General features: G+C 42.3%; 2 protein-coding genes across 3 annotated transcripts in view; one reads left to right on the forward strand and one right to left on the reverse strand.

The window, feature by feature from the left end:
- ABCA5 (ATP binding cassette subfamily A member 5) overlaps positions 1–6,951 on the reverse strand; it is a 126,435-nt gene extending 119,484 nt beyond the window's left edge. For both annotated transcript variants that reach the window (XM_078066011.1, XM_078066012.1), the window contains exon 1: positions 6,615–6,951. The gene's annotated coding sequence lies outside the window, so the exon portion shown is untranslated. The remainder of the gene's footprint in view (positions 1–6,614) is intronic.
- Positions 6,952–7,049: 98 nt separating this feature from the next.
- Positions 7,050–22,268, forward strand: part of MAP2K6 (mitogen-activated protein kinase kinase 6) — a 113,118-nt gene continuing 97,899 nt past the window's right edge. Inside the window, exon 1 of the mRNA XM_036083797.2 lies at positions 7,050–7,348. Coding sequence (XP_035939690.1) covers positions 7,333–7,348 — 16 coding nt within the window. The 5' untranslated portion in view covers positions 7,050–7,332. The remainder of the gene's footprint in view (positions 7,349–22,268) is intronic.

The following is a 22,268-nucleotide window of genomic DNA, read 5'->3' on the forward strand; positions in this document are numbered from 1 at the left end:
AGTTCAAGCACAGGGTGACCGTAGAGAAAACTGAACACCTTTGGAAATGCATTAATTAGTAACCGGGGTTTATAGGAACAAGCAGTCAAGACCAATTTGTAAAGCAGGGTCTACACACTCATGCAGTTAAGGGCCAGAAAGTAAGTATTGTAGGTTTCGCAGGCTGGTTAGTCTCTATTGCAACTCTGCTGTAGTTCAAAAGCACCCACAGGCAATACGTAAGTGACTGGGCGTAACTGTGTTCCAATAAAACTTTATTTACAGAAACAGCAGGCGCAGTGAATTTGGAGCATGGGCCATAATTTGACAACACCTCTTGTAAAGAAATTCTCCCAGCTCTCTCTCTATTTCTTTAGATTTATTTATTTATTTATTTGCGAGCATGGTGGGGGGAGGGGCAGAGGGAGAGGGCGAGAGAGAATCCCCAAGCAGACTCCGTGCTGAGCACAGAGCCCGACGTGGGGCTCCATCTTGCAACCCTGAGATCATGACCTGAGCCAAAATCAAGAGCTGTACACTTAACCAACTGAGCCACCCAGGTGGCCCAGCACTCTGTAATTTAAAAAATGTTTGATATGTGCCTTTCAGGTCCCTAATGCATGTATCAATCACCCTTGACCCCTCTGTAATATACCACTTCTGACAACTGCAATGGCAGCCGTGACAAGATTCTTCATCCCTTTAAGGCGGAAAACGATGGCGCAGTACAAACATGAGGTTCTTGGAGGAATTCTCTCTGGAAGAAGTTGCAAAGTGAAATATCTGGGTATCTGGGTGGCCAAGGTGCAGTTCTTTTTGAATCACCCTCGGATAATACAAATCAACAATTGGTTAAATATGGTACTGATTAGGAGTGTGGCAAAGGAGTTCCAAATTTAAGTGTAACTTGAACCTCACATACAGAGCATGACCATTTATTTGGCTTTCTGTAGAGCTCTGACTTAAAATCTGTTCAGATTTTCAGAAGCTAGATGGGGCAGGACCACAGAAGAAAATGAGTGAGTGTTGTATGAGAGAGACAACTAGGCGCACACACACACACACACACACGTGTGTATGTGTGTGTATGCGTGTGTGTATCTATACGGATGGAGATCGATTGATTTGATTATGGTGGAAGGAGAAGAAAAAGTATATGCATGAGTTGGATTAGACAACATTGCCATTTTCTCTCTTAACAGAATTTGAAATCTTTTTGGTGCCTGCCCAGTATTACTTAATCTAATGATTCAAAGCAGTTCGCTATTTGCTTTAACACACTATCCAGATGACACATGATCATCTTATAGGGTGAATACTAGGCAGGAATCGTTTTTTCTTTTCTTTCTTTTTTTAAAGATTTTATTTATTTATTTGACAGAGAGAGAGAGAGAGCAAGAGAGGAAATATAAGCAGGGGGAGTGGGGGAGGGAGAAGCAGACTCCCCACTGAGCAGGGAGCCCGATGTGGGGCTTGATCCCAGGACCCTGGGATCATGACCTGAGCCAAAGGCAGACGCTTAAGGACTGAGCCACCCAGGCACCCCGCAGGAATCGTTTCTATTCTTACTTTCCTAGAACATACATCCTTTGTCAGTCAGCTCATGCTAGTACATCTGGCTAAGACTCAATTTGGTTTTGGGGCAAGGTTGAAACGGCATCACATTGGAGTTCTATATGGCTCCTTGATTGCTTAGAAACACTGAACATTCATATTACAAATTTTTTATTCAATAAGAATGTAATAATGAGGACTCTGGAGAGTCCGTTGGCATTTCCATTAGATATACTGGACACTTCTCTTAAAGGTTGTTGATAGTAATTTGAAAATCTAGAATCTTAATAGGAGTCTTAAAGTATCAGTCAAACACTTTTTTGATAATTATATATCATAATTAAATAAAAATTCTTCTTCCTAATAAATCCCTATGCTGGCATTTGTTTCAATTTCAATAAAATGCTAAGATAAGCTAACCAACCCATTTTAGGTGAATGCATTCAGTATGTAATAAATCCCATCCATACATCAGATAAACGAGTATTAGCTGAGCACATATTATATGCATGACATATATTTGACTTGGGGCAACATGATGAAGATGAAACAGCCCCTGCCCAAGCTTAGAACAAGGGCCAAATATAGACAAGTAAGGTCTGCCCAAGGGAGTAAGTTAGGAATGTGCGGAGAATGAAAGATTTCGCAGAAGAGGTAAGATCTGTACTTAAGTAATATTTACTGCAAGACAGTATTAGATATATGGCCCATAAAAGCTAACAGATGCCATCAGAATTTAAAGGCGATGATGTCTTTTAAGACAGAGGGATGTGATCAAGGACAACTTCATAGAAGAGGTGACCTTGAACCTTGAATGAAGGGTAGACTTTAGAAAAATGAAGACTTGGGTTGGGGCCAGAATAAGGCAAAGACATAGAATGGCGTGAGTTAACATACAGAAATGGTGACATATAAATTCCTATCTCAGTAGGATAAATAATCCTGTTTTGACCAGTTCGCTTAAACAAAGGAATCCTAGAGTATATGAATGGAAGAAGGCGGAACAGGTATAGCTGTCAGGAAATGACAGCTATTGGGGAGGGCACTGGAAGCTAAGCTGAATCTACCTTGGAATTTCTAAAATTTCTACCAACAATCATAATTCATTGTGATATATTAATGCAGTGAAAACAAAATTTGTGCTTAAAGCTATTGTACACTTGCAACTCATCATCCAGTTCCTTAAACCAACCTGCCATGTTTCTCCGCATAACGTACCTATTTATACTATAATTTTCTACAATCTAGGAAAGTAGATATTCAGAGCTGAACTCTTAGCTTTAACTCTGGCACCTTCTTTCCCATGTTTCTGACATCTAGTAGACATTGTTGGAAAACATTCATAAATGTCACGTACAGATGAGTACTGCTATCTGGAAGGCAATATTTCAAACTGTAATTTGAATATTTCTTGTCTCATCTCGTAAGGGTTATTGTTACAACAGTCATTAGTTGGCCTGCAGGAACAGGGGATCAGGAACCCTTAATTCCAATGTAAAAAGTAGAATATGTGATCACACCTCTCTTCCTTTAAATCTTTGGTGGTTTTAATCAGACACTGAGCTGGTTTTAGAGCTATGGGATACTAGAACTGGAATTTAGTCTAGCCCTCCTTATTTTAGTGGAACAAAAAGAGGTCCAGAAAGGTAAAGTGACTTGCCTTAGGAGCCACTGCTCACTCTTTCTGCAGCCAGGACTAGAACCCACATCTCTTAGATTCTAGTGTTTTCTTCACATCAAAATTTACACTTACTGAATCTCATTAGCTTTAAATTAACTTAAAAATAGGATGTCAGTAACTTCTCAAGGTGTCACTATGTACCAGCATTTCTCAAACTCACCCCTACTGACATTTGGACTAGATAATTCTTTTTTTTTTTTAAGATTTTATTTTTTTTATTTGAGAGGGAGTGCGAGAGAGGGAGAGGAAAAGGGAGAAGCAGACTCCCCATGAGCAGGGAGCCTAATGTGGGGCTCGAGCCCAGGACCCTGAGACCATGACCTGAGCCGAAGGCAGACGCTTAATGGACTGAGCCACCCAGGCACCGCTGGACCAGATAATTCTTGGTTGTGGGAGGCTTCCTGTGCCTTGCAGTACGATCATCAGCATCCCTGATCTCTACCCTCTAGATGCCAGTGTCACCACTTCCACCCTCCCGGTTGTGACAACCAAAAATGTCTCCAGACGTTGTCCAATGTCCCTGGGTGGGGGGGCAAAATCACCCCAGGTTGAGACACCTTGCATATACTTCTAGAATAATTCTTTCAGAGCCAGTCTGACTTAACCTAAGGTCATCCTTTCACGAATCACACCTCTAACCTGACAGCATAGGGCTTTGCCCAGGTGTTCTAATTTCCCCTGCAGGTGTTACTATCATTGGAATCTTGTTATTCCAGGCTGTCCATGGTCACAAGTCCCTTCCCGATTTATTGCATTTATTATTTCAGTATGCATTTGAGGATCTATTCTATGCTAGATACAGGGTATTGGGAATGCAGAGATAAGTCTCTGATCTCCAGTAGTTCAGGCTCCTGGAGGAGACAAAAAGGTAAATGAACACCTGTCAGCCCTATGATGAGTATCAAGAAAGAGGTGTATGCTGGGAGCTACAGAATTAGAGAATGCACCTAATTCACACTGAGGGTGCTCATAGGGTGATGGGTCACAGAAGGCTGCCAAAAGGAAATGACAGCTAAGCTAACTCTTGAAGCACAAATCAGAATGAGCTAGGTCAAGAATGGAAAAGGCTTGCCAGGTAGAGGGATCAGCATACCTAAAGAAAGGAGAGGGAACCCTGGCTTCTGGTTATAGCATCAACATAGGGTGAGAAATGAAGCTGGAGGGTCAGCAGGGGACAGGTCTCAAGAAACCAATTATGCCATGCGAAGGAGTTTGCCATTGTCTTGATGGTCACTATAAGCTGGGGTTGGGCGTGGGGGAATACATCAAATTTGCATTTTAGAAAGATCTAAAGCATAGAACATTTTCAAGATGGGGGATTTGAAGCAAGAACCCAGGCCACCTCAAGATAAACCCCTGATGTACTGTCTAATAAAGGAACAATATGCCGGATTTTGCTTCCAGTTCCTTACACCACCATGGGAGGGATTCCTATCCTGGCAAGAAGAGGCAAGGCCCGCGACAGTACAGAGGTATAGCTTCTCCTGCCACCCAAGACCATGGGAGGAGGAAACTGTTGGCCACCAAGGCAAGAACTTTTTCTTCTGGAATCTAAGACTTCCAAGGGAGGTTGCGTTCCCCGTGGAAATTCAAAACACGTTTTTCCCATTAACGAAAAAATGAGAAATTTTGCTATTTTTATTTATCTTTTTAAGTGAGCGCCACGCCCAACCTGGGGCTTGAACTCACGACCCCAAGATCGAGAGCCGCATGCTCTGCCAACGGAGCCAGCCAGCCGCCCCAGTCTTGGTATTTTTAAACGTGTGGCTGAGCCAATGTGTGGGTCAAAGGTGTTTTGGGTACGGGTGTGTGAGTGAATGTGGGCATTGGCTGTGGAACATATCGTTTCTATGGGAATATGCATTACAGATGGATTTTTGGGACATGATCCGTTTGCCAGCGATGAACTCCGCACGCCACGAAGAGAAAGTACCACACAAATGACAGCAGCAACATGCACCAGTGGCCACCCCAGAGCCTGGCACTTAGCAGGGGCTCCGTGAATGTTTGCAGAGGTGAACGGGATGCACGGACAGGGATCTCCGCCCTCACGTGCCTCTTGGTTAAATGAGACTTCGAAAACAAAAATGCCAGTTCCAAGATGTGCCGAGGCTGTGTGTGCCAGGACAGGAAGGGACAGCAAGGATTTGTCTAGAAGGACAGTGAAAGAAAGTGAGCTAGTACATCCCCGATTCTGTGGTTCCTGGGACAGAGACCCTTTGGTCTTCCGGACAGAAGCTAATATGAACCCAGGGTGACCTTATGAGTAATTTTCAATAATGCCAGGACAGGAGATCAACTTAGGTAAATTAATGTTCGTTCCCTCCCTTACTGCGTATTTGTTTTAAGAGCTGATTTGGTGACTTCTAGCTTAAACATGGTGGTCTTCCTCCCTCCAATGCATCCATTACTCAGAAGGCCCTGGTTTCCTAGAATTCCAAACAAAATGGCCATAGTTTTCATTAGCAGTCATCAAATCTGGCTGAATCCTCTTTCAAAGTGCCTCTTTTTATTTTCCACTACTGACCCGACCTATCTCTGGACTCTCCCAGTTTTGACTCAACCACGATTGTGGAGGCAAATTTACCTTCTTAAAACAATGCCTTGATTCACTTACGCCCCTCAAAAGCCTTTCACCACCTCCCAAGTACCTGCGGAATAAAGTCCAAACCTCTAGTCGGCCTTTACCAGCCAGTACAGTCCTCACCTGGGGTTCTGTCCACCCCCGCTTTTGTATACAAGGCGACACAGTATCCTTACCGTCTCCTGAAGAGGCTTGTCCTCATTTCTTTACTGTGCTTGGTTCACACCTCGGCAGCCTGAAACCCTCCATTTCTCCCACTCTCCCTTGAAAGCACATTTCTGAGCCTGGTCTACTCAGTGAGGTAGAAGTCTGAGCTCATTTCAGCCCACGCCCCCTCACTCAGCTTCTTTGCTTGCATGGAATCGTTCTGCGCATCTCTGGCTTCCTTGTGAAGGGGGTGGCTCTGTCTACCATGTTGCTGCCCATCCCCTAGCCATGGGCAATACACGACAAATGGATGACCCAACACCCCAGAAAGGTGCCTGGCCCATCCCAGGAGTTCAACAAATACTGTTAATTTAGCTGAATAAATTCAAGATCTCTGGTTCGGGTAATTTAAGATTACCACCTACTCTCTCCCTTAGACCGGGGGCTTTCCTCCCCCATCAGGTGAGAAAAAGCATCTAAACATTGTAACTTTGATAAAGTTAGCTTTGACACATAAAAAGCGAACTTCCTCTTGAACCCTTCAAGAAATGAGAACTGCCCCTCCCCCAGCCCCCAGTAATGAATTTCAGGTTCCTTGACAATCATCCACCTGGATCATTTCTGCCTAAAAACTTTGCATCTTCTATTCATTTGCAAAGGTAATCTTACCTCTAGCCAGCCAAGTCACCAACCAATTGTCCAAGCGAGAAAAATGTTTTTAAAAATGGAGGCGTGGGGGGTAAAACGTCTACAGGCAGGGTTACTACAACAGGTGCTGCCCGGCAAACACGAAACACCCAAGCCGACCTTCTCAGAGAGCCAAATGCTTTTCAGCTAACCTAATGTTCTTCAACTGTTGCTTCAGGGCTTTTCGGTAACAAAAAATGCTCCCTCGCCTTGGCCCTGCCGTTTTTGGCCCCATCACTTACTACCGACTGCGTGTCTGACTTGTTTATCTGGGCGCACCCAGTCATCTCGCTCAGCGACCCAAGCGACCGCGTTTCCTTAAATCAGAGCCCCGTGGACTCTGCTCGGAACTACATTACCCAGCGGCCCCCGCGCCCTTCGCAGGAAGGACGTCTGCGCACTAAGATACTCAGTTCCAAGTTTGGAGCTTTTAGCTGCCAGCCCTGGCCCATCATGTAGCTGCAGCACAGCCTTCCCTAACGTTGCAACTGGGGGAAAAAATCACTTTCCAGTCTGTTTTGCAAGGTGTGCATTTCCATCTTGATTCCCTGAAAGTCCATCTGCTGCATCGGTCAAGAGAAACTCCACTTGCATGAAGATTGCACGCCTGCAGCTTGCATCTTTGTTGCAAAACTAGCTACAGAAGAGAAGCAAGGCAAAGTCTTTTGTGCTCCCCTCCCCCATCAAAGGAAAGGGGAAAATGTCTCAGTCGAAAGGTAAGAGCCTGTTTGCATTACTTGCAAAAATGCAAAGGGTTGTGCATGCATTTATGAATGCATGGATGCAATTTTCGCCTAGCGATTGCATTTTTAAGTTTGAGGTTTTCCACAGCTCAGTTGCATTTCCTGTTTAGTATGTGTCTTTTTTTTTTTGCAGACACAGAGAGTTCCTGTAAGGCAGGGCTTGCAGTTCAGCTGTGCATTGACGTTATTTGCATTCTTCTGCTAGGATTACTGAGCTCTTTTTGCCTTTTGCACAGTCAGGAGAGATAGAGCAGGTTGGTAGCGTCTAAATGTGCAGTGCTTTATATAATTGTAAAATTCTTTAGTATGCACACACATTATAAGTAATTTTATGTGCAACAGGAATACAAACTTTTTAAAAGTCTGTAGGTGACGATGAAAGGTAAAAGTTGAGTTAAACTAGTAGGAAATTAATGTAATCTTATATTCCTTTGGGAATAAACCGTTGCGGTGTCCGTTTTTAGCTACATTTCCATTGATACCGCTTTGAACATTAAGCAACTTTTGATTTTTAAAGGAAGTAAAGGTGAAGTGTGAATAATAACATATTACAAAAAGAGCAGACGAGAAGTCTTTCTCTTCTGAGATTTTACACTGTACACCAATTGCTTATTGGCTCACAGTATTTAGAAGCAGCAGTGAGGACATAGATGTTTTATGTCTCCCCTTTTGGGAGGTGCTTTGCATCTCGAGGGGAAATATGGGGAGAAAACTGTACTTTTAAGCATTACACCAACATGGGGGGAATGCACCGTTTCGTTGAAAATCATAATGAAATCTTTTTAAGTGTGTAATTACGTGTATTTAGACAGCTATAATAGGTCAGAAATTCAGGGTTATGGTTGTTTTTAAATTTTTTTTCTTTTTCTTAAAAAAAATTTTTTATACAGTTGTATTTTGCAGGCTTAATGTCATACTGGGGAGGGGATTAAAAAAATTCCTGACATGGCATCAGAGAGCTGAGGGGGTGCTGTCAGGTGCCTCTAGGACCCTAAGTCACTGCTTGTTTCAGAACAAATCCTTCACTATAGAGAAAGCATATGCCATATGAGAATGTATGGAGGGAAGAGGTGAGTTAGGTATAGGTGAGTAAGGCTACGAGGGACACTACATGCATGGGGAAGATCCAGTGAAATTAAAGTGTCTCATAAGCTTTCTGCCATTTTTTTGGTATTTTGTTGAACCACTTTTTAATTCTGCCTGATGGGAATCACACATCTCAGACCAAGAAGGAAATGATATATGTTCTCAAGAGTTCGAAGTAGGGCAGTGTTTTCCTTGACCATTAGGGGCGAATGGAAATCTGGAAAGCTCAGAGTGCTGAAGAACCTAGGAATTGGCATTATGAAGTACAGATGTTCCTTAGTAAAGAGGAAACCTACAGTCTCCTAACTGAGCGGAGACGTAACAGCTTAGAATGGGCATTCTGGGCTTTGATGCATTAAAGAGCTGGCATCTAGTTACTTTGTATTTGGTATACACTCATTTATTCAGTTCAGTTTAATAGATGTATGAATATGTATGTGTATGTATATGTATGTATTCACGTATGTGTATGTGTGATTGATATCTATATATCTATATATCTATCTATATATATACACACACACAAAATATTTAAATGTACTTGTTTCCTTCAAGGAACTTACCATTTAGAAAGCATGTGTGCAAATCATTATGATACAAGATAATTGCATAGATAGTGAAAAGAAATGGCCCAGTTGGGAGTTTAGAGATGGCAGTGATCTCTCTGGGAGATAGGAAGGTTTGTGAAGAAGACGGTTTTATAGTGATCTTATCTTTGGACCTTAGGGTCTAAAGTAAATCAGGTTCCTTTTCTACTTTTTTTTTTCTCTCACTCTGAAGGTAGCTCTGTCGTACTAGAGCAAGTTTCTGAGTTGGGAAACTAGAAGGTATCAGCATGGCACACTTGCATTAGGAGTGTGCCCACTGGAGATCAGCTACTGGTGGTTCTTCAAATCAGTTCCCAGTTAGCCAAATGGTTTTCTTAATTGGGTCCTCTTTGGAAGGCAAATCTGGTGCCAATGTGAGGTGCCTGTCCAAAAGGGAAATTATCGATAGAAGGAAGTGGATGATCATTTCAGACATGGCATGGGAGCCTTGGCCTGGACGTTAAGTGTGGAATTGGCCTAATTCGGCTACGTATTCTCAAGTGGCCAAGACATTTTTCGCAGTACCAAAGTGCTTTGTAATACTATAACCAAATGGAATGGGAGGCAAAAGTGAAAGGTGGACACAACCTCATAGTATTGAAGAATTTAACCACATGTTCAATTCAGAGGACCTTTATGAACTTTCTAGATCACTATAATTCGGTCTCCCAGACCTCTAATTTAAGGCAGAGCAGAGGCAAAAGAATTACAGACTCCCTGGGAGCTGGAAGGACGGGGCTGCTTCTTTCCAGCCTTACCAACGGTGAGATTCCGAGAAAGAATTTCTTAAAAAGAAATTTTGTTTTCCACAGTTGTAACTTTAGGTGGTATGCTTTTCAGCTTGTTTATATTAGCTGTCTGGGGTTGAGCTGACATTTTTCAAATATTAAAGTGGTAGAATGCCTTTGAGGAAATCTGAAATGTAAGTTAACAGGAAGGGCACCCAGAAAGTGCAGGAATTCCTGCACATTACAGGAAGACAAGCTACAGGAAAAATGTGTCATCTACATTACCCCGGAGAGAAAAAACTATTGTTATTAGCCATGATGATTTGAGGGAGGAAGGGAGAGAGGGAGGTGGGGAGGTCTGGCATCTCCCAGTTCACCTGAAAATACAGAAGAAGTTTGACTCTGTAAGAAAGGCACTCTCTCTCCCTTCTCCCTCTTTTCACCTTTTAAAAATATTAGCTTCCCTTAGTTTAAGCCAGTCAGTACTGGGTAAATCGTGTTGGGGGAAATGCATGGAAGGCATAATTCAGAAGCATGTAGGAGTGGGGCAGGCACTCCTAGGGGCTCTTTTCCTCTGTAATTCATTCCACCCTGGGAAATGAAATGTGTAAATTTCTCATTCTGTGTAAATTCCTTTGTTAGGTTGTACCAGACAGACTTGTCATGCTTAGCCTGTAATCTGAGCCAGGATGTTTTATAACCCCGTACATCTCAGGACACAAAATCAGAATAGGTACCTTGGGTTTCCCCCGAGCTTGTTTTGTGGTGGTGTGGCATTCAGCACTTCATTCAGCTGCGTGTCAGCTGCAGGGGCTCTGAGGGGCTCTCTTGGTGGTCCATTTAATGCTGGAGTTAAAAAGGGCTGAGATTTATCTCATTGGGACTACTTTCTAGTATTTTAAAATCTGAAAGATCTATAAGGAATATTTTTAGAACCAAAGAAAAAAGTACATACATAGCACTTGTTCATTATAGAAACATTTGAAAATAAAGAAAAGGAAAATAAGAATCACTAGTGACCACACTATACATTTTGGCATATATCCTTTTGGACTTTTTTTTTAATACTTCCTGTATATGTGTATGAATAAATCTAAAGTGTGTATAGAACTCATGTCTATTTAGTTACCTTTTGTTTCACTTACCAATATACTGTGAAATATTTCCAAGTGAATATATATATGTGTGTGTGTGTATATATATATTTTTTTTTTCTTTTTTTTTTTTTTTTTGAGGGGGGTAGTGGGGGAGGGACAGAGGGACAGACAGAATCTGAAGCAGGCTCCACGCCCAGTGCAGAGTCGAGCTGGGACTTGATCTCATGACCCTGAGATCATGACCTGAATTGAAACCAAGAGTCTGACGCTTAATCGCCTGAGCCACCCAGGTGCCCCCTGAGTGAATATATTTCTACATTCATAATATTCAGTTCTATTTGATTCACTTCAACAGAACCTTCATGTTTATTAACTTTGAATATTATGAAGTTACCATGAGGATCAGACCAGCTCGTATGTTACTGTGACCGTATACTGTGGCCTTAGAGGAAGTCCCAGGGTCTGGATATCAAATTCTTCCCCACTGTCCTTTTCTGTTCCACCTTTTAAAAATAGCTTTCTTATTATAAAAATGATATACGCTCTTTGAAAACAAAATTCAAGCCAAAGAGAATTTCCTAATAAGAAAATTAAAATCACTCCAAGTCACACCATCCAGAGCTAATTACTGGTAGCTTTTCGGTAAACATCTCCTTGCATCTGTACACACATAAGTACACATATGTACGCATGGGTGCTGTTTTGCATGCTATATATGATGCTTCCAACCTCTTTTATACTTCGCCATCTATCTTGGGCATCTTTCCCTATTCACACACAGTCAGGTATCCCATTCTTTTAAATAGTTGCTTATTTTAATTTGTAAGGATGTAGCTGCTTAATTAATCTCCAGTTGGACTTTCACATAGTTCCATTTTTTTTACAGCTCTAAGCAACGTTGCAAGGAATATCACGGACATACGTCTTTGTGCATTTGCCCAATTATGTCCTTAAAATGTGAATTCCTAGAAATGGAAGTGTTAGGTCAGAGGGCATGGACATAGTGCCAGATTGCCCTCCAGAGACCTAACACAAATTCTTATTCCCATCAGTGTTCGGGAGTGCCCATTCTCGGGTTTAAGCATCACGGTAAATATTGCCAAATAAATTGCTCTCCAGAAAGGCTATGGCTACTTTTCTTCATCCTAGGTCTCATAATGTGAAAAAAAACCTTTGCCAATTTGATCAAAGATCTTAATACTTTACTGTCATTTGCATTTTTTAGTAAAAAAAAGAGAAGTTGAATTCCCCCCCCCTTTTTTTTGACATTTGTGTTTTATGTGTTTGAGTTTTTTTCTCATAAAATGTGTCTTGAAATTTTAATTTGGGGATCAAATTATTTCCAGAGTTAGGACAGAACATTCCAAAATTGCAAAGCTTAGGTAATCATGGTTTGAGAGTTGGGTCCTATGTGTCTCAACTGTTTAGTTCCCTGGAGAGTTCTAATTTTAATTTTAACCCAAATGTCTTAAATAAACATCACAGATTTCATAAATTCATTTTGTTATACTTTATATAGCTATCCAGATCCATATGAAAATAATAAGAAAAAAGTGTAATGATCTGATTAAAATTCCAGTCTGGGAAATAACTAACTTCTGGACATTTCTTCATTTTCAGTTAATCTCTACAGGCAAAAGTAGCTTTTCTTTAGTTTCATAAATAATTCTTACATAGCACCTGGCTGTGTTCTATGCACTGTTGCAGAAAAATTGCCTTTTTTTTTTTTTTAGCCTCATGTGCAATCCTGTGCATCATAAAAGGTGGTTTAGTTTATGAGATTTGTTAGAAGAATTAAGGCTTGATGACCTCCCAAATTATATGTCGTTCACAACGTCTTCTTATCATAGCCTTCTTTAGTGAATGTGCTTATTTATGCATCCTGATATTCAGTGATAGAATTTAGAGCTAGGAAAGGAGTCTTATAGTCCAATCAGCTCATTTTACAAATGAATAAACAAGCTTTGCAAGAAGGCAATTTGCCTGTAGAAAGAGCCAGAGGTGGAACTTAAGTCCCCTGATTCTCTGTCCCAAAGCTCTTTTCACTAAACCACACACAAACACTAGTAATCCACATTTATAGAGCTTTTTTTTTTTTCCAGAATCTTTAGCATATTTCACACTTTTTTGTTTTGTTTGTTTTTGAGGGGAGCATGCTGGAAAAGGGGGCTGACAGGCCGAACAGCAGGGGTTCTTTTCCTGTACCCAAGAGATGGTGATCCATGAATCATGGTGGTGGGGCTTCTCCCCAGTTCTCTGCCAGGGGATATTTTGCAAATACTCTCATTTTAATTCCCAGCGCTTACACTATACAGCTGCGCGTTTTAACCACTGTAATTGTTATTTGCCTTTTATGGACGATCTCCGAAAGCCCCTGCTGGGTAGCTAACATCTCTTCTCGTACAACTTTGCATCCCCACCTCTTTTAGCATTGTGCTTATAAATAAGAAGTGCTCAATACATGTCTGACAGTTAAAGTATTTTTAATCAGTGGGGGTCTCTATCACTTCCCTCCACATTTCATCAAAGGTTTGGGGTAATTAAATTATAAGGTAATTTTCTTCCTCTGCTGCCCTGTTTCCATTAATATTCCCATTAGATCTTTGCTTCATTATTTGGAAGTTGCAAGAATAGCATAAGTGGCAATTTAGATGGCTAAAGCAGTGTCATTTCTCCTACCTACATCCTCTAGACAGATTTAGAGGTGGCCTGATCCTTGGCTAACTTTTTCTTTTAAAAATATGCGGAACTAAGATGAGCTGTCTAAAGAAGCCAATGGGACAGGACTGGAGTGAATTCCTCCATCCCGTGCTGGTTTCAGGAGCTGTTTGTAAGTTACCTCAGCACTTGAGCCTCTGAAGGGTTGTCAGAGATAATCTGAAAGTTTTCAACAGCTGGTGGCTCAACGACAAAACAGGGAACTCTGCACGGATAACCCCCAAATGCGACAATTCCCCACATCCTCCTAGCCTACCGCCGCTGTCAATGCTGCCCCCCTTTCGCCCTGTCTCCTCATAGGGTCTTCCTTTCCTCAGCTGGTCCATACAGTTTGGTATGCAGCCCATAAAACTCCTCTTTCTGCATTGACAGGATATTCAGGTTATAACCTAGTCACATGAAGTCTATCAAAGCATCGTAATGGAGTCAACTCAGTTGTGAGTTGAAGCATTAAATAGACCCTTGCTAGATAGCCCATTGTCTGTTTTATATTCTAGTCTCTCTATTCCTCCTTAAGTTGGATAGTTGGATTGGGATCAACCTTTTTTTTTTTTTTTTTTTTTTACAGACCATTAGCCTTAGGTCTGGATGTTGATCTAAGCCCACATGCCAACACCCCATGCTATCATCATCCTCATCCTCATCCTCATCACTTATACTATGGGATGTGTTATGCTTTTGAACTTCATGTGTTACGCTTTTGAACTTCACATAAATCCTATGGGGATAGATACTATTATTGTTAATTTACAAATAGGGAAACTGAGGCTCAGGTGAGTTAACAACTTGCCTGTGGCTGGATAAGCAGTAAACGGCAAAGGCAGGATGCAAAAACAGGCCTGTCTGACCACAGGGCCCATGCTCATTATCAGGGAAGTTGCAAACTATAGCCTCACCTGTGTTTAAGGATAGCCCGTGAGCTAAAATGGGAAAAACAACCCAAAAGAGTAATATTTCATGACACATGAAAATCATATAAAATTCAAAGTCAGTGTCTACAAATAAAGTTTTATTAAGACACAGAGGTGCACATGCATTTATATGTTGTCCGGGGCTGCTTTACCCCCAACAATGGTAGAGTTGAATAGTAGTGATGGAGACATTATGCCCCACAAAGCCAAAAATAGTTACTGTTTGGCCTTTTTCAAAAAAGCGTTTGCTGACCTTGCCCTTTATGACTTTATTCAATCAAGTAATGGAATCTTTTCATGATGGGGCTTCCATATTACATTCCTCTTTGGCTTTAATTGGAAGTTGTTAACCTGGACAACTACTCCACCAGCTACCTCTGGGGCCCAGCCCACAGGAAATGTCTGAGTGGTGCTTCTCCTGGTTATGAGATTTGTAGGCCATTGCTCATTTCCGCCGAACTCAGCTACCGGTCTCCGGCAGCCCATCCTGGGGTCCTTTGCCCTCAGCTGTGCTCTTCCTGTTTGCTTTAGATTTCTTTTCTTTATTTCCCCTCCCACTGAGAAGCTGTTCATTCATTCTTCCCCTTGTCCCTTCCTATCTCACATTTTGTTGAAGAAGCAAATAAAGTAAAAACAATTTCTCACTACCATCGTGGCCTGGCTTTGTTGATCATGATCATGAGCCAGCCCAGAAGGTCCATCATTTCTTTTGTGTGGAGAAAAGATGGAAGCTTCCCTCTATAGTAAGATAGCCTCTATCTTACCTAGATAGCTTTTCGTTTTTCATCTCCTGTGAAGGTTAGAGCTGGTGGATCACATTAACCTCCCCACCCCTGGGTGGACAATTTTGTTTGGGGAATGAGTATCCTTTTGCTTACAGAGTCACTTAAACTGTGGGTATTGTGTGTATTTAGGAAGGAGAGTCCTGGGAAATGTTCTGCAAATGAAGGGAGGATAGAGGTGGGATGGAAGCTACACGGAGACAGAGTAGCTTCAGTAGGATGAGCCCAGATTTGCTCACCATATCCAGAATGAGTTAAGTTTAAGTCACATACAGGGGAGTGCTACAATTCCTACTCTCCTAGATGGTAGCAAGGCTGCAGATTCTTTCTATATGTGAATTATCTCATTCTCCCCTTCCTAGAGCCTGGTGAGGTGATGCTCCATTTTGTATATGAGCAAACTGAGGCTAGAAAGGTCAAGGAACTTGCCTTTGATGGCAAGGTTGACAGTGGCAGAGCCGTGGCTTTAATCAAGGTCTGTCTGACCCTAGAACCTGAGCTCCTGGCTACTCTACTTGAGTTGTTTCCCCATAAGACATTTATGAACCCATTACCCAGAAGACATGGTTGGTGATAGAAAACATGAGTAGATTCCATGTGAATTTGTCTACACCGGGGCTGGGTATGGTTATTAGGAGGGGCTGGCCTGTGGCTACCTATATAGAGGTTCCTTTTGACGTGTCCCTTTAAGCCTCTGTTGATCATGGGATAGCAAGTCTGACTCATTCTGAGCGTTAAGGTTGAATTCCAAGTACAAAGTACCCATCGGTAGAAGGAAGCTGGTTACAACTGGTCTACTGATAGATACTGTACAGACAGGAAGTTAATGTTAAACATCAGTAATGAATATTGATTCCATTAGCTGTCTTATAGGCTGTAACTAAGCAGATCCAAACTTCATGTGTTTCCCTGCACACCTAAGTTAAAAAAATTTTAAAACAGTAGTAAGAACATGACCAATTTGGCACCATACCTAAGAAGAGGCATACTCTAACCCCTTTGTGGTTTAGCGATTTCCTGTATTCCTGGTTATTTCTGTGTAAATGTAACAGGTGTTATTTCCTTGAAATTGTGAGTGAACCTACATATCCACTGCTTTCCTTTTGTACTGGATGGTGTGGAAGGAACTAGAATTCTCTCTTTTTGTGGTGGAGGAGGCAGCTGGGGAAGTGATGGATGAATTCTCTCTCTCGACTTTCTCTCCAGCCAAAGCAGGACAGTCATACCTATGTTTCAGTTGATTCCCAGGATCCCATGTGGAAGCCATGGGAATAGATGGTCTAGATGTTGAGGGACAAGTTATTTATTCCCTTCCTAGATTCTCCTTGCTCCAATCCCACATGGGATGAATGAGTTAGAGATAAGGGTAAGGCTAGAATCTGAAGAACCAGTGGGAACAGAATGGTAAAGAATATGGGAATTATTTTAGAATGAAGGTGCAGAGACAGCCTCTCTGTGCTATTTGAAATCTTTATAAGCATATTCTCCCTGCTTTCTTTACTCCTTCTTGTGCCCCAAACTCCATTGCCATTTGAAAAACATAATCCCAGAGACTATGAACATACCTAAAGAGAGAACTTGAGTAAGGGGTTTGTCCAGATTAACTCAACCAGTAAAGTTGGGATCGATGGTTACCTTTAAGACATTGAGCTTGTGGAACTAGACAGGGGTGCATTGTGCTCTGCTCTTCTGCTTATCGCTATGAGCCTTGAAAAATCTATTTACCCTCTAGCTTTGGTTTCCCTACCAGCTACATGGAGAGACTGACACTCATTCACAGGATTGTTATGAAAATTAGGCAAGGTTATGTACGTCATGTGCTTTGGCCAGTGCTTGGCATCACTTATTCAACAAATATTTATTGGGCACACTGCTGGGTTTGAGGCGTTTTGCTATCGCAGGCTCACTATGAACATAAATTTGCTCCCCTCTTCCCTTCTGTCTAGCCTTAAGAAACTTATAGTCTAGTAGGAGGTAAGAAAAGCACAGAAATGTGTAGAATAGAAGCTAGCATCCTGGATATGTCCAGAAGAGATACTGTGAGTGGGTGCGTCCAAGGGATGAGAAGGAGCTCAGGGAAAATTTTTACAATGAGTGTGCAAGTATCAGCATGAATTTCAGAGTTGATGAGGAAATTGTGCCCGAGATCCAAAGTCGGGATGGAGAAGGAACCTTGACTTCAAGTATCCAGGGGCACCAAGAGAATGTTCATGTAGGCACCACAATTCCTTGGAAGGATAAAAAACAGATGTCCAAGCAGAGTATCTGAAGCTTAAAAGACCTCGCTTGTGTTTTCTAAGAATTCCTGTTTTTCTTACCAAGCTATATACTATTGTTATTACTTATGATCATAATAAGTTAATAAGTGGAATATATCCTCTCTCATGCTTTTAGAGTTTTTTTTTTTGGATTGTGGAAACTCCAGGAAATCCAGAGGTTAATAGTTAAACAAGTATATCATATCACCTGGGTTTATAGGCACACTGTAATTATATAAGCAAGCTGTTGGTTCAATAATCAACGTCTAGCTAAGTCAGGGAATATTTTCCAGAGCATGGCCACAGCTGCAGTTTTCATTTTTTATAACCTGCCAACCTGCCTTTTCCATTTCTTAGTGCTTTTCCTTTTTCTAGAATCATCAGAAGTCAGTTAGAGAGGAAAACTGTTCAGTGCATTCCTGGATTTTACTTCCCTTATGGGAGGTGTTCCAGAAGGTTCTTTGTTTTACCGAAGTTATTCTCTCTAGCAGGATATTGGGTACTGGCAAGAGAGTTCATAAGTTTTGTGTGTGGGTATTTTTGATTTCAGAAAACTTCCACTTAAAAGATAAATATATGGAAACAATTGATAGGTTAAATTAACTTGTCTTTCATTATCTTGGTTTAAAAAACACAGTGACCTATGGCTCTGGAGCTCACAGTAGGCTCTTTCTCAGTGTAACCAGTCCTTAGTCACCTGCTTTCTCCTCAGTGACTTCATTCAGCACAGGGTCAGTAGAGTGGGTGAGGTGGGTGGGCCGACTCACCCCCATTCAGAGTCAGGAAAGACACAGGGCAGTTTTTGCCTTACCTTGCTGTGTGGTTAAAGAGCATGTATGACCCAGCTAGGTAGGTAGGACCTGCCAGCTATATCATCTCATTTGAGTGCCTTGCCGGGTCCTCTTGCTTGGGGCTTTGATCCTGATTGAGCTTCCATTTTTATAGGTAACGTAGGAAAAAAATGCAGATTTAATTCTGGAGTTGATTTAAGAAGGAGATCGAGAGCTCCTGATACATTAGGGTTAGAATAACTTTTTCCCATCCCAAATTTCAATCTTTTTTTTTTTTTTTTTTTTTTTTCTGATGTGATCTGGCTAAGGACAAGAGAGTCAGCATTGGTTGGGTAGGGGGTACGGGGGGATGGTCGAGAGAGCTGGGGGTGCAGAGGACCATATATTTTTTAGTTGAATTTAACAAACATTATTGAAAATCAAATTATCTGCACCTTGCGTTGTGCCATGTGAATACCAAGATGAAGAGAATTCCATCTCTACCCTTGAGAAGCTCCACAGTCTAGTAGGCTGTATTCTTTCTCTAGGGCTACCAGAACAAAAAACACAAATTGGGTGGCTCACACAATAGGAATTTATTGTCTCACAGCTGTGGAGGCCAGAAGTCTGAGATCATGGTGGTGGCCAGGTTGTTTCTTCTGAGGGCTGGGAGGGAGAATCCATTTCATGCTTTTCTTCTAGCTCCTGGTGGTTTGCCGACAATCTTTGACATTCCTTGTAGGCATGTAGATGCATCATCATGCTGACCTTTGCCTTCACGAAGTTCACGTGGTGTTCTCCCCGTGTGGGCGCATGTGTCTAAATGTCCCCTTTTTATGATGACACTGGTCGTATTGGATTAGGGCCCCCCTTAATCCCATGTGACCTCGTCTTAACTGATGATGTATGCGATGGCCCTATTTCCAATAAGGTATTTTCTGAGGTACTGGGGGGTTAAGACTTCAACATAACAATTTTAGGGGGACACAGTTCAACCCATAACATGGGAAGGTAAACATGGCAGCACGCGAATGCTGCTCTGTGTGATGCGCACAGGATTTCTGGTACAAGCTGCAGCTGGGATACCAAGGAAGGTAAATGGTCTAACTTGACCTGGGAAGATGAAGAAAGCAGTCGGTAGGGGGAGGACCTTAAATTGGTAATAATGGAATTTTAAGTGTGGTTCTTCTCAGGAGGAAAGCAAGTACAACAAGAGGCTTGCCATCTGGTCTGCGAGCAGACTACCTGCTCTTCCTTCTGATTTTCTATTGTTAATGACAGACTGGATGCTTCTAAATTCGGGGGTGTTAAATTGGGAAACACACACACACACACACACACACACATGCTGTTGCTGTATTGATTCCCAAAACTTAACTCATGTTTGGAGGCAATGAGATCTACTAAATGCTTTCAGTGGTTGTCACATGTGGCTTTCATGGGTAGACGCAGAGGTGGCGTGCTTGCTTAGAGGTTGGGGGAAGAGGGTATCCTTCCCTTTGTAACACATGGTTCTAGTCCTAATGAAACAAAGCTTAAGAGGGAATGGGAGTGAGTAAGAACCAAGGATCTGTAGCCAGGCAAAGCTTATTTTTAGAAAAGGCCTGTGAGCCTTTAAACAACAACAACAAAAGTTCTACTTGAGTGTTACCAAGCTCTTAAAAATTGATTTTTTTCTTTTTTACGAGCGAGAGTGAGCATGCGAGCAGGGCAGAGGGAGGGGCAGAGGGAGAGAGAGAAACTTAAGCAGGCTCCATGCCCAGTGTGGAGCCCGACTCGGGGCTCGATCTCACGACTCTGAGCTCATGACCTGAACCGAAATCAAGAGTCTGATGCTTACCCCACTGTGCCACCCAGCCGCCCTTCTTAAACATTGGTTATTAACAAAAGGTCTTTTCAACTCTGTGTATACTTACTAGAGTTAATAGCTTTATTTTCTTAATGTGGTTGGAGTATGTTTAGCATAAAATTACGTATGAAAATACTAGGATCCAGCTTGAGTGAGAGGGCACAGTATGGGATGAAATTGTCAGGGCATATTGCGAGGGGTGGGGTGGTTGGGGGTTAGGTCAGTGGGAAGGAACTTTCCCAGCTTAGAACAGACAGTCCATCCTCTGTTGCCCAGCTAGGGTGTTGATGGTGGCATGCTTCAAGTATGGGTGGGTGGGGGGCAGGTGGGCACCCCAGAAAAAAGCTGCAGGAAGGGAAAGTGTCCCTCAGAGCTCGGTGGGTGGTCCTGGGACAGGCAATCCAAAAGGCAAAAGGGCAGGTGGGCAGCAGAAGTGAGGCAGAAAGTCAAGTATTCGATGAGTCAAGGTGAAAAGGGAAGAAAGAAATAATAAACAGGGAGGGAGATCCGTTGGAAAACAGGGATCGGAGAGTCAAAGGGTCCAAACAGCCAGGGTGCAGAATTCAGGCAGGACTGTCTGTGCTTTCCCTCCCATATGAGCCCTGCACATGAGAAATGAGTACGCACCTCACCTGTTTCTTGCAGCTTTGGAAGGAGTCTTGGTTCACCTGGCTATTGCGTGATGCACTCACAGGAAGCCTGTGGAGGTAGGTGTAGAAGGAGATGCGGGAAGAGAGCAGCAGAAACTAGTTTGGGGCTTGTTTGAAACGAGCCCAGACTGATCTCCACGTTGAGTACCTGCGCGCAGCTCCAAGTGGGACCAACAGAGTCAGAGGAAAACAGGAAATAGTGAATCAGCTGGATTGTCAGGCTCTTTGGTTTATAGACTGAAGCCGGCTACTGGTTTTCTGTCTCAGGTTCGGAGGTGAGCGTGGTCTTAGGGGAGACAGCAGCCCTGAGTCCTAGGCATCCAATTCTAAGGCAAAGTTGGGAAGCAGAAACGTTAAGTGCGGGGTGGGTGGGGTGGAGGGGAAAAGCTTGTGTGATCTTCTGTCCCCAAAATATGTCAGGGGGATGGAGAGACTCAGTGTTCGCTGAAGCGTTTGGGCAGATGTCAAGAGACTGGTAGGATTTTTGTTCCCTTTGATCCAGCATTTCTGTTTCGAGAATCTATCCTGTAATAACTAGTGATTTTGGAGTGCCTACTATGTGCAAGGCTTTGTGATAAGCACTTTACTTATTAGCTCTAATTTTCATAAAAACCTGAGAGCGAGGTAAAAGTACCCCCATTTTTCAAAGGAGGGAATTGGAACGCGGAATTAATAACCTGCCTAAGATCAGAGAGTTAGGGGCTTGCAGAGCTGGGATTTGAATCTAGTTCATTTAAATTCCAAAGTTCATGTTTTTTTCACTATGTAACTGCCATGGCAAAATAGTGAAAAATAGAAACACCCTACTACATAATAATAAAGGAATAGCTTCAGTTACAGATACCTACCTGATATGTAATAGGTTATGGAGACAGAGCAATAATGTTAATGGGAAGACACTCCTGACCCAGGAAGAATGGATATAGATACGTAGAGTGATTACACATATATGTAGGCGTTTGTGTCTTTGTATTTTATTTTACCTCAAGTCAAAGTGTTTTTATCCGGGACAGTTGCATTGAATCCAATTGTAGGAGGTATAACTGAGCCTGGTAGGAACTAAGAAGTGCATTTTCTGACTCTCTCTCTGCTTGCTCTCCCTTTGAAGGGGCCCTTATTCTGTTTTTCTTGGAGGGTCTTTTCTGTTTTGCCCTGCAGACACATCAATAGGCACGTAGTTTATTATTTTTTAATTTTATATTTTTAAGTAGGCTCCATGCCGGGCAGGACTTGAACTCATGACCTTGAGATCAAGACCTGAGCTGAGATCAAGAGTCGGCCGCTCACCTGACTGAGCCACGGGGGTGCCTCTCTGCACATAGTTCGAAAGAGCTATTAGCCCTGTATCTATATGACTGTAGTTTCGGTACCCACCATTGTTTGGCTAGTTACAGTCTCTGGTCTGAGATCAAATTCTCTATCTTGCAAAGGAAGAATAATAACTGTAATGAAGAGGA

The sequence above is a fragment of the Halichoerus grypus genome, chromosome 2, assembly GCF_964656455.1.
Source record: "Halichoerus grypus chromosome 2, mHalGry1.hap1.1, whole genome shotgun sequence".
NCBI classification, from domain to species: Eukaryota; Metazoa; Chordata; class Mammalia; order Carnivora; family Phocidae; genus Halichoerus; species Halichoerus grypus.